This window comes from Streptopelia decaocto (assembly GCF_964273445.1).
Source record: "Streptopelia decaocto genome assembly, chromosome: 10".
NCBI classification, from domain to species: domain Eukaryota; kingdom Metazoa; phylum Chordata; class Aves; order Columbiformes; family Columbidae; genus Streptopelia; species Streptopelia decaocto.
This window is the reverse complement of record NC_138665.1, coordinates 4,585,915-4,598,434: the sequence shown is the minus strand read 5'-3', so window position 1 is coordinate 4,598,434 and position 12,520 is coordinate 4,585,915. Positions and strand designations below refer to the sequence as shown.

The 12,520-nt window shown below is 40.2% G+C and overlaps 1 protein-coding gene across 2 annotated transcripts in view; it reads left to right on the top strand.

The window, feature by feature from the left end:
• Positions 1 to 12,520, top strand: part of TENM1 (teneurin transmembrane protein 1) — a gene marked incomplete at both ends in the record, with an annotated part of 235,534 nt that overhangs the window by 139,015 nt on the left and 83,999 nt on the right. Inside the window, 3 exons of one of the 2 annotated variants that reach the window (XM_082062121.1) lie at positions 1,737 to 1,922; positions 2,900 to 2,923; positions 5,281 to 5,427. In XM_082062121.1, coding sequence (XP_081918247.1) covers positions 1,737 to 1,922; positions 2,900 to 2,923; positions 5,281 to 5,427 — 357 coding nt within the window. The remainder of the gene's footprint in view (positions 1 to 1,736; positions 1,923 to 2,899; positions 2,924 to 5,280; positions 5,428 to 12,520) is intronic. The other variant, XM_082062122.1, reaches the window with a different exon arrangement.

The window sequence follows — 12,520 nt, the reverse complement described above, 5'->3', positions numbered from 1 at the left end:
AAGAAATCCTTCTCAGTACCTGCAGGCAGGCAGTCCAAGGCATGAATCATTAGATTAATACATGATCAGCAGGCAGCAATCAAGTCTTGCTTAGGGATAATGCCCCAGGCTTAGCACAGATTTTCATTTGAAAATAGCAGAGCAGTCTCTTTCCTTGTCTTATATATTCTTTTTGCAAGAGTATCGTCAGATAATTATGTTTATCTTGTCCTCCAGTATAACACAAGTGCCTATCTCAATGGTAGAATTATTTTTTTATGTAGTTGATTTTTACTTTGTCAGGACACTACTTTACAGCTGCTTTTACTGAATTTTATCTTAAGTTTTTTACCATGCCTTCCACTTCTGAAGGTGGTTTAGACTTTGACCATGCTCTTCTAGTTTGCCACTCAATGATTTTTTCAATTGCACTCTGTGCCATCACCCCAGCTATTAACAAAAATAAGGGCTACACTCTAGACTTGAGACAGAACCTGACACATCTGCAATCTCACTCTGCAGGTCCATTTCTGTGCTGCTTTTTAATGTGTGTTAAAACGGTTGGAATTGATAAGATTTCAATTTAAACTTTCAAAACCTTGCTTGGTAGATACAGTGACACCATTTGTCACTACAAATGTTTTTAAGAATGTTTATATACAGTAGTTCCAAGATATAAATGATCATTGTTTCAAATCTGTCAAGGGAAAAATCTTGCCACGACTAAATATGTAACACTGACATTTGCAATCAGAGCAGACAGGATTATTTGGCTTACACTTGTAGTGCTATCAGCTGCTTTCTGAGAGGAAGAAGGAGGAAACATTTCTGTGGCAGGTTAATTGCAGAATAACAAGCGAATTCTGTCTCTTGACACTAATTATTCTAAATAAATTCAGACTACATAGAACCCTTTTATAATGAAGCCATTCTTTTCACAGAACAACTTTAGTCTAAGTGGAAGTAGAATTGCAATTGGCATATTGTGATGTATTGAAACAATTCAGGACTTTCATTCCGGTTCACGATAAGTGGTGTTCTACAGTGCCCAGGTAGAGAAATTGTTTGGAGTGCGATGAAGGAGGTACTCCTGTCTTCCCAAAATGGCTTTTCTGGTTTCTTAGCAGCTGGCTCATTAGAGTGAGGAAGGAACAAAGTTTTAAGCCTCAAAAGCCATTTCAGAACTAGGCAGTTGTGCCTGGCCTGTAAGTCATGTAATGTTGTACACTGGTGTCAGAGTGGGGTGCTTGCTCTTCTCTGCCTTACTGACATCTTTACGGTGGCTCTTTCTACTGTAAGTGAAGGCCATTTGCCATCACTGCAAACACCTGAATACCTCAAAGATTTTTGCTTATATGTATTTAATCTGCCAAACTTTATCCTTTCATTCAGCTCACTCGCAATATTTGAGTCTATAAAAGCTTTCAGAACTGAGCCAGTGGGACCTAGGGATGGATAGGACATGCTGTTATTAAAGGCCTCAGATGAAATCAGTCAAAAGACGTGGACTTTTTCGTGTCATTTTTAAACCGATTAAGACCCATTGCCCTACCACATGCAAAGCCATCATTTTTGCAGTCCCCACCTCAAACAAATAAATGATCTTGCAAGCCACTGCTTAAGAATAAGGCAGCCACACTGCATAAGGTCTGTACTGGGTGGTGGAATCCTGTATTTGATCCAATTGATGAGCGAGCAAAGGCTATTTGCGGTATAAACTGCTGTTTGACATTGGTTGCGTCTGTATCCCCGTGCAGAGCTGTGTACCCTGGACTGCGGCAGCCACGGTGTCTGTGCCAGAGGGACGTGCCAGTGCGAAGAGGGCTGGGTGGGACCCGCCTGCGAAGAGCGGACCTGCCACTCGCACTGCGCGGAGCACGGCCAGTGCAAGGACGGCAAGTGTGAGTGCAGCCCTGGCTGGGAAGGGGACCACTGCACCATCGGTAAGAGCGTTTTGTACCTCGAGAAAGAAAATGCACAAAGTCTTAACCGGTTACGCAAAGATCTGCCAGAGCCACCCTGCTTGTCCCGCAGAATCGCAGCTCACGGCAGCTATTTACAGGAAATTCCTAACCTATATTTGAGTTGCATTCACATGTGAACTTTGAGTCAGGAAGGAAAAAAATGTTTAAGAAATAGGTATGAGGGAGGGGAAGCTACTATTCAGCTTAAGTAATTCTTGTGTTAAATCTCTTTCCTTCATGTCTGAAGATGTACGTATTGTACTTGTTACTAGAGGTAGTTTTTCTGTAGCTGACTCCTACCAATATTCCTAATAAGGAAAAACTTTCAGACCCTTTTTAGAAGTCATAACTCTACTGTACAAATGTAATAGTTATATTTTTAATGAAATACAACAGGTTTTTACAAAGTCTAATAGTTTTTCTCCCTAAAATGTCCCAAAGCAAGTTTATTCATAAACATTTTATTGTTCGTAATAGCAGAGTATCTAATTTTCAGCAGTTAGCAGCATAAGCTTTCATACCTGCTTCTTGAAAAAAGCGTAGAATGTTTTATCTTTGTCTTCATCATTTTACGACAGTTTGTTCACTGGCTCTAGAATATACTAAATCAGATTTGCTAAATCAAGAATTAGGTTTGTGAAGGAGGAACGGCCTCATTTTATAAAGATTGTGTAGAGCGAGTCTAGAAAAGGACCAAAATAATTAAAAAGATATAGAGCTGCTTGTGGGCACTGTCAGGTGCAGCCCAAGCTGTCCTCTGCATCCCTATCATCAAACGGAGAACGATCACAGACACGATGTGTGGTGGTCACAGTAGCAGGAACAGAACCAACTGCAGTAAGAGGGAGACGCTTTATATCAACGAACAGATGGCAAGTCATAAGCAAATGGTGTCTGTATTTTCATTTGCGTACAGAAGTTCAATCCATCTCAGTTTTGTTCTTTTCTTTTTTAAGCTCACTACTTAGATGCTGTTCGAGGTAAGTTTTTCATATCAGCACTGGGAAAGAATAGTGAAAAGATGCAGAAGTATTGGGAATGGAGTGTTTTGTGTTACCTGTTTTGTCTGAGCTTCTGTACTTCTACATTGCCAGAACAGATAAAACATTTATTTATGGAGATATATAAACACAGAAAAAAAAAAAATCAGCTTTAAGAAAAAAATGTGCTCAACTTATTTGTGAGCTTGTAGCAATGTAAGCATGTTTTATGTGGCCATCTGATATGCAATGTTAGGCAAATCGGGTTTTTTTTCTTTCACTTACCATTTAAAAGTAATGATGGAGGTGAGGACTTGCTCAAAAAACTTTGTGTTGATCCTGTCTTCCATGAGAACAAAAATGTTTTGTGGTTTGATTTCATTTTTGTTTGTTTGGTTGGTTTTTGTCATTTGTGCTTGAGGGAAGTTTCTTTTGATCGAGAAGTGCACTTTTTTTTAAAAGCTACCGATGCTAGCTGTGATATAGTTCTCTTCAAATACAAGCGTTAAATTTTATGTTGGTCTGTTTGTGGTGCTGTCGATTTGATTTCCGTGCCTTGCCGCAGGTCCTGCTTGGTCATGTCAGCGCAAGTTCCCTCCCCGAGCTTGGCAGCAGTCCCTCCGTCCTGGCCGTGCTGTGCGGAGCGCTGGTGCACATTGCCCCTTACCAAAGTGCTGCTAGCTGAAATGGCAAACTAACCAATGTTCCAGCAAGAGCTGGGTGTTTGTTTTGTGGTTATTATTTTATTTCTTCAGAATTAGACAATAAAAACAAGTAGGCATTCATGTCATAACATTTGTCATTTTAGAGGATAACCACACACAGCAGCAAAATATAACCATATACAAGAAATGAATTAACTCAGCAGGACAGTGAATTGAAGTGGAAAAACATCCCTGTTACCCAGAACAGCTCTCATATCCTGTCTTTTCCCCCAACTCCCTGAAAGAGGGAAATAATTGGCTTTTATAGGATATCTGGTGGTTGCCAACCTCATTCTGTTCTAGAGCAGCAACTTGAAGAATTCTGATGCGAGAAAACGGTGCCACCTGTCTCCAGCTTTTCAGAGCACGGGGGTCGGAGTCTGCAGTCTCCCTGGTTGCAGATGTGGTTGGTAACCTGTGCCGAGGGTGGGAAGGAGAGATGAAATGAGATGTGTCTAGTGCAGAGTTTCCAGGAAACGTCTTGCACGCTGGGCTGTACGTCACAACCTGGCAGACCAGCTGTACCAACTCCCTGGTCGGCTCCTCCAAAGCCCTTTTGGAGCATCTATCTCTTGGGGATGCCAAATACCAATGCAGGCTGAGGCCTCTTCTTTTTTCCCGCCCCAAAAAAATCTGATAATACTGAAGTGTTGATGTTCACTATCAAGTGCAGAACGGCTTTCAGTTCCTGTATGTCCATTGTATGTCCATGCTGTTAAAAAGAAAGGAGGCCTTTTAGAAGGGAGGCCACTTGCGCTATTAAGCTTATTGCTGAGCTTTCCCCATTGTCCTTTGGCTCCCTGTGTGATATGGTGAGGCTTTGACAAATGTCTGAGCTGGCATTACACTGTGCAAGCAGATGGACATGAGTGTACACATCCAAGCGGCAATTCCTCCCCCACTCTTATAGGCAAGAGATCAAGCTGAGAATGTCCAAATTACTATGGATTCAGAATTTACAAGTATATAATCCAGGGGATGCTACAGTCATTGTTCCTGTTTTGATCTAGAATCAGAGCCACTAAAGGGCAAGTGTTTGTCGTACTTCGATCAGCTATAATGTGAAGGAAGTGGAACTGGGTGTTGGAAGGAAATGCTCCCTCATTTGCCTTCTGTGGAAAGAGTTGTATTGTAGCATAAATCAGATCGGCTTTTTTCTCAGTCAGCTGACTGTTTATGAATAGAATAAAAAGATCCCCTCTGCTCCCTGCAATGTGTATGATTATGTCCACAAATGCCAGCTTGTCAATTAAGGAATATTTGCCATGTATATCTTTGATATAAACCTTGATTATGTATATACCATCCTGTGCAATCTACAACTTATCCTTCAATAAGTAGAGAAAAAGATGAAAACAGTAGACTATTAAATATTTTCTTATAAGCTTACTCACTTTTTTCCTGCACACAAAATGTTACTAGAAAAAATCTCATTCCTCACCAAGAAATGACTTTTGAGCAAACAAGGGCAGGGACCAGGATGGGGATTTTCAATATTTGGCCAAAAATAGAAATGGCTTGGAAGGGAGCTGTGATCATTTGAAGACAGCAAGTATAATCCTATATGAAAGAATGTTAAAGAATACTTGCAACTGTAAAGGAAGAAAAGAAAGCTTCTCCATTAAACCTTCTTTTTTCCATTTTCTTTTCTAGATGGCTGTCCAGGTCTCTGTTATGGAAATGGGAGGTGCACTCTTGATCAGAATGGATGGCACTGTGTTTGTCAAGTGGGCTGGAGTGGCTCGGGATGTAATGTTGTCATGGAAATGGTGTGTGGAGATAACCTGGACAATGATGGAGGTATGATACATAATTCGAGTCTCTTTGTTTATTTATCACGTCCTTGATTGTCACCTGAGTCTATAGTTTTGGTGTAAGTTTCCCTTTTTATCACAGAATGTAAATGTATGTCTGCTCAAGACAGTTGATCCACTGACTTCATCCGAAGTAGTGCAGTGAGCAAAGAGACCCTTGTGCTATATGTTATTCAAGGCAGAAGTTATGTTGTGCTGTACACATCATCCCAGTACTTGATTTTTTTCTTAAAAAAAAAAATAAATAAAAGGGCAACAAGTAATTTCTTCTATCTCTTTTCCACTCTATCTCGTGTTCAAGATAACAGTCCTCTATTTCAGAGAAGACAGCCAATGGATACCCAAATGAACAAAACTTATGTGCCTGTCAAAATGCATCCAGAGTTTAGTCTTATGTTAATATTAAATGAATACATTTGCAAGCATAACGCATACATTATGACTTTTTTTTTTTTTTAACATTAATCTCTTTCTCCATGTTTCCGCTGAGACACAGCACAGTTCTTGCAATTATCTGGACCTACATTTGAACAATTGTTGAGTAAGCTACTGTAGAAAGTATACAGAAGTCATTTTTGAAAGTACCATAATCAGAGCCCTGTGCTAAAATAGTCATTCGCTGTTTGCCACCAGCTGAACCAGGGCATTTGACACTAAATGCTCCCTACCTTTGTAGTCTTGACTCATTCTAAGGCTGTGTAAGTTTTAGGCTTGCTGGGGAAAACATAGTTCTTAGGTAAGTTAGCCTCTGCCTCGTTTCCAGTAGTCCATTTTAACACATGAACTAGTGTGGTTTTTTTAAGAAAAAACATCCAGTCTCTGATTCAGACTTACCACTAAGAGAAAAGCCACGACATTCCTCACTGATTGTTGTCAGAGTTCATTCTTCTTTCTGTCTGTTTTAGGAATAATCATTTACTGGACGGTCAAGAATGACTATTGCTTTCCTCTCCTTTACTTATTATCATCCTTTAGGGTGTGCTTGCCCCCATTCTCAGAGCTATGCAGCTTTCTCATGCAGCCTCTGAATACATCTGCCCCCAAGCGTAGTTACATTTTTTTTCCCTTAGATTCTACACTGAGGTGTACTGAAATATATATTATCTTATTATATCACACTTACCATCTTAGTGTCTTGGGTGAGATCTGAGAGGCCGCTGTAGTGCCAAACCTCAGTATAGTGATTGTCTATTTTCTTCTAGGTCATTGATAAATTAAGCTTGATTTAGGGCCAAGAACTGAGGTCACTGTGGGACCTCAATAGAAACACTCTGACTCAGTGATGATTCCTCATTTACAGATATATTTTGAGACCTTCTGATTTTGTATCCTGTGGGCGCTAAGACCATGCTGTCCTTTGGCAAAGGCTTCCTCGTTTCTGAACCCCATTCAAAATCACTCTCTTCCTTTTTATCCTTCCCTTTCCACCTGATTTCCGAGCGCTCTGACAACCCTGTCTCTGCTGCTCCAGGCTGGTGTGTGTCCCTGTCACCACGGTCCCACAGCCCATCACTGCCCATGCCTGCCCCCCCATCTGCCCGTGCTCCCCCCGCCGTCCCAGCCATGGACTCACTCGCCTGTCCTCTTAAACCTGCCCACAAAAACCCTGCTTAGCCTGTAATGTATGCAAAGCATTTTCTGATGCAGTCTGTGAACCGGCTCTGCATAAACTGCCCTGTATTGTGGTTTTGGGTCCTTTATATTCTGCAATAATGGTGAGTTATTGAAAGAGTTGGCAGTTTTAACTCTAAATCTCCTTGAATTTGTCAGTTTAAGGCAGACTCTTAACATCATTTCACTGCAGGTTTTAAAAGTAATTTTCTTTTTCCTTTTTAATGGTAACATAACATGGACTAGGACAGCTCTGTTGACATTACAATTAGAGATAAGTGCAAAGAGAAAAGTTTAATTAATCTGACTACTACAGATGGGCTAAATGTAATTAAGTTTCCTTCACAATCAATTTTATATAAGAAAATAAAATTATATCTACATATTACAACCACTTCTCTTTATATATGACATTCATAGGATCTGATTTGGCATAAGCATAAATTAGAAAAATTCCCCTGAAGTCATTGGAGTTGTAACAGTGTTACATTAATATGAAATCAGAAGCTGATTTCTAGTGTTTCAGGGGGTTTTATACATACACAACAGTAAAAACAGAAATTAGGAGACATGACATTACCTGCTAAGCCATGTTGTCTGGGAGCTTGTGCCTTAGACTATGAGCATATTACAGTGGCATAACAAGTTACCATCCCTCCAGCCACATAACTGGATTAGGTTCATAAAGATGGAAGCTATTAACATTTTTGCCGTTGGTTGTGGTGAGTTAAGAGCATGCACTCAGCCGCGCTACAGAACTCCGCTGACAGGTAGTAGCTTCCTAAGCCGTTGGGATGTGATCATGTTCGGTTGGCGACGCACAGCCCAGGAGATAATGCTCTAAACCTGAGGTAATGCTGTTGTGTATTCCAAATCATGGTATTCTCACCTGGAAAAGGTCTTAGTCATGCCAGTTGTGTTTAAATCAAATATTTATATCTCAGTCCTTAGGAGGTGTTTTTGCTTCAAGCTTGTTAGGAAGAAGTCACAAGCAAAGAACAAAGCTGTAGTAAAGTTGAACAATTATTATTTCAAACAAACTCCAATTTCAGGAGTTAGGCAGCATGATAATGTTGTGTAGTTTCCAGTTGATTTGTTATATGGTACTTTCAGAGACTGAAAAACTGAGTTTTTTACTATAGAAAAATACATTCAAGTACATGGTGGAAAAAACATGTTAGAAAATAAAGTATTTTAGTAGTTCAAATTGTAGGGACCAAATACTGTCATTTATTTGGCCTGGGGAAGGGTCAGTGTTATTGTTTGGTCCGTGGCAACAGCACAAAAGGTTTGGGAGGGAGGAAGTCTTGAAATAATTTTTTAAGGACTGACAGGCATATTAGTATAAAGGTAAACCACAGGCATATTCATAGGCATCCTGGTTCTGCAGATGCTGAAGCACCAAGTTCCTCATCAGTGCAGTTACACATGGTGAGAGGGTTAAGTACATGCAGAAATATTTTCCTGAGCAGGGAAAATACTATTTCTTTTAGAGCCCCATTAGTATATGCTGCACTTGTACCCTGACTGTACCATAACTGCATTTCCCATTCCATCTCATAACTCTCTGTTAGCTTTTTCCTGCTTGCTGACTTAAGGGCATGTTTACCTGTTCAAATATCACTACAAATATCATTGAAAAGGTCTTAGCATTATAACAGATGCACAACGGTAAGGTTTGCACTTGCTCTTGTGGAGTGCATCTGCAGTCTGTTAGCAGTGTGATGTCCATTAAATAATGCCAAGATGTCAAGCAGATGTCCTTTGCAGTGGGGCCTTTCCCTTGCCCTGGCTTCCCTCACCATCACATTACTCCCCATTTCTTATTCTCCTTCTTTCATTATTGTGACTGACATGATTTAATTTTCAGTTTATATGATGACCATTCAGCTTGTCTGAGCAGGCAATTTTCTCTTGTCCTGCCATTACTTTAGACTCATTCAAAAGCTCCAGTAGCTCCAGGAGCTGCTGGGAAGTTCAGCCTCGTGCCCGTGTCCAGGCACAGGAGGCAGAGCCCCCTGCCCCAGCGCTGGCCATGCAGGGTGCTCAGCACCCGCTCACGGCTCAGCCCCCACCAAGCCACCATTTACCTGCAGTTCTGACACCTACTCACATTGCAGGGCTTTGTCTTAAGCTGAAAGTTGCAGCCTGTCACTCCCACTGATTTCTTAGATATGGATCACTCTTTTAAATTTGCCTGGATTGCTTTTCATCATTTTCTTTTTCTTTTGTGAATCAATCTTGGCTGTTTGTTTTTTAGGAAAATACTGTTTACTACAAGCTTTGAATTCACTTCCAAATATGCCTTCAGTCACTTCAGACAATCATCGTAGCTTTATCCAAGCTTTTCCAAGCACAAGAAAATATATGACTCAGCATAGCCTTGGGTTGATAACCAGTGCTGCTAAAATATTGATGTATTTCTGACCCATCCATTGGCATTTTAATAACCTATCCATCACAGAGATATCGAGTCCATATATAAGTAATATGCTATTATTACAGAATATAAATAATACTGATGGGAATGGTTTTCATTGTTGCTGAGCAGCGAGGGCTCCCTGGGGATACAGTTTCTGAAAATCATACTCTGATATATTTGCATTCTCCCGTGCATGGAAGGCCAAACACCACTGGTACTCACTGGATAAAACACTGTATCGCCTTTCCACAGCCATACTGGTGGGTTTCCAGAGGCCTTATGCAAACACCTGTGTTCCCAATTAGCAGCCTCACTGTCTGCTGCATGCTCTGTTTTACAGCTGGAATTTAGAAGGAGTTTGGATTAACACATATGAATAAGCACTAGAGACTCATGGTGGTTACTGCCGCTTAGTCCTTTCTAGAGTCCCTCTTTGATTCAGTTTGCTCAGATTCCTGGCAACCCTAATTGGACTTAACTGAGCCTGTGGTGAAACAAGTCAGCACAGGCATTGTTTAATGCTTATTTGAGATCAGTAAAAGAAAGCAAGCAAATGGCAGTTGAAGACTCCTGTGGATTTTTTTTCTTCACAAACAACAATAGTATTGAACAATTGATCATACGAGTGTACCGAAAACCTCAAATCCTTCAAGTGTGCAGAGTCATGGTGTTGCGTTGTTTAGATTGTCCTGCAAAGCATTCAGAGAAAAAAGTCGACTTACTGCAAGGAGAAACTTATATCCCATTTTTTACTTTCTGTGAAAATGTTCTGGACATAGTTCTCTCAGCTCCAGCAGTGGCTTGTGCACGCTGGGCTTGGACCAGAGGGAGCAGGAGAGCACTTACCCGCACACCGCTGGGCTGCTCTGCAGCAGTCAAAGTAAAGGTCGTTGATATTGCTTATATTAAGTATAGTGTATTGCTTAGACATGGGCTGGATTTTCATGTGACTGAGCAAGTACATTTATTAGTATGTGTACATTTATATGCATGCACCATATAGGTGTATACACCACTCCTTGTGATATTCTAGGCTTGACATTAACCATAACACTTCAAATCCATTGCAGTTAATGTTAGTGGTGTCTTCTCCATGCGTAACAAAAGCTTGAAGGGGTGAGAATTCTGCTCTTTTAATGAACTCTAAAGCAGAAGAATAGCAATTTTAAGTATTATTGCTAACTATTTATGTTTTGCTTGCCAGAACCTAGCGATAGTGGATGGTTTATTAAAATAACACAGTAATACAGGAGGTGGAGTCCAATTGAAATTGTTGTTTCCATAGCCAGTTAATAAAGTGTCCTAGTGGTTTAATAAAAATGAAGCCGCTGTGAAAGCTCTTGCATGCTGCACTGGGGAGCCGGGGAAGCCACCGCTGCTGGAATTAGAGCAGCTTTGTTCTTTGCTTCCCTTAGCAGGGACCCCGCCCGGTGCCCCCGTAATGTCCTCCAGTGTTCTGCCACCTAGATAATTTGTACTCATTGTGAACACGGGGCCATTTTCAGTGACAGGAGTTATTGTGATATTCTCATATTTGTAGTCATGAATTGCAAGTAATTCAGGGCTAGATGAGAAGACTAGAAAAGGCGGGATTTGCAAAGTAGATGGCATAAAGCTGTTCAGAGCCAGCCCAAAATACGTGACTTGTTCCATGTTCTTGCTATTAGCTTGTAGCTGATAAAATGCCTTTTCCTTTTCCCATTGTTATTTTATTGAGCATTTAATATAGATATTATGCAGCATACAGAAAGCTGAAATACAAAATATATTAAATACAATCACTGCACAGCACTTGCCTAAACATGGTAAGCAAAGAGATATATTGCTGCACAGGAACCAATGGGGAGGTGGATCCATAGCTCCATTCCCAGTTTGTCCGGCTGCTGAAGGTGGTCACCCATGTAGAAGAGAGATTGCTGCACAATATGTGCATTAGAGAATGTGCTGTACCTAGCACAAACTGAGCGTTCCATGACTGCGATAGAAACAGAGCTGAGGAGGTAATTTCATCACACTTGTGGCGTTCTTTCCATCGTATTAAATAAGAAATATATGTATAGAAGTGTATAAGCAAGAAAATATATTTTGTTTGATGGAAAACATTGTGTGATTCCATTGACACGAACTCCTGACATGATAAATATTAATATAATTCCTCATCAAAAGCTTCCCGAAAGGATCTCTTCCCCAAAAAGAAATGGGAAAATCTTGTTCTAACTCTGTGAGCTACAGCAATGCAGAGAAGAGTGATGCGACGGAAAACAGAGCAACTTGCTTTGGCATGCTCTGCCTTTTCTTTGAGGTTGTTTAAATTATCTAAGAGTTCTATGAGGTACTTTTTATCCTCAAGTTGATCTTTGTGAATTCTCTTTTAGCAGTAATATTAAAAATATTTTAATTGTCCAATTTACTTACAAAACAAAAAATCCCAATCTGTCATTATCCCTTGCATTTGGAACGAGGTACCTGGAAGATGTGAAGCCATAATCTCAGGCTCATCAAAATGTTAATCACTTTATTATATAATCTGTAGTGCACCGCGAGGGTACCTGGCTGCCTTTTATATAAAATAAAAAATTCTAATAACAAACCAAAATCATTTACACCTCTGTGATACATTTTAGTCCACACTTATGTTGAGATGCACTTTGTGGTAACTGACAGTAAAAACTTCAGCAGACAGGCTCCCCCGCTGTATGAATTACGGTTTTTGCTGTTCATAGTAGTTTGTTCATACTCCTGATTGTTGTCTCCTGAGATTTAATAGCAACCCTGCTGTTTTCTTAACGTAGTGAATTTTCAAATAGGATTGGCTTGTTGAAAATGTTATCCTCACACCATAAACTGCCTCCATATGTAACTTGTGATTCTGTACCAGGTATTTTTACCTGGTTAATTTTCATGGGTCTCATGCTGAACTACAGTAGTCTCTTTTTGGGGTTTAGATTTGGGTTTTTTCTTTTTTTCTTTCAAATAGTCTAAGTTAAAAGCAAAGTCTTAAAGAGCTTAAAGTGGAACATATATTTTATTTGGGGTTAAGAGTTCT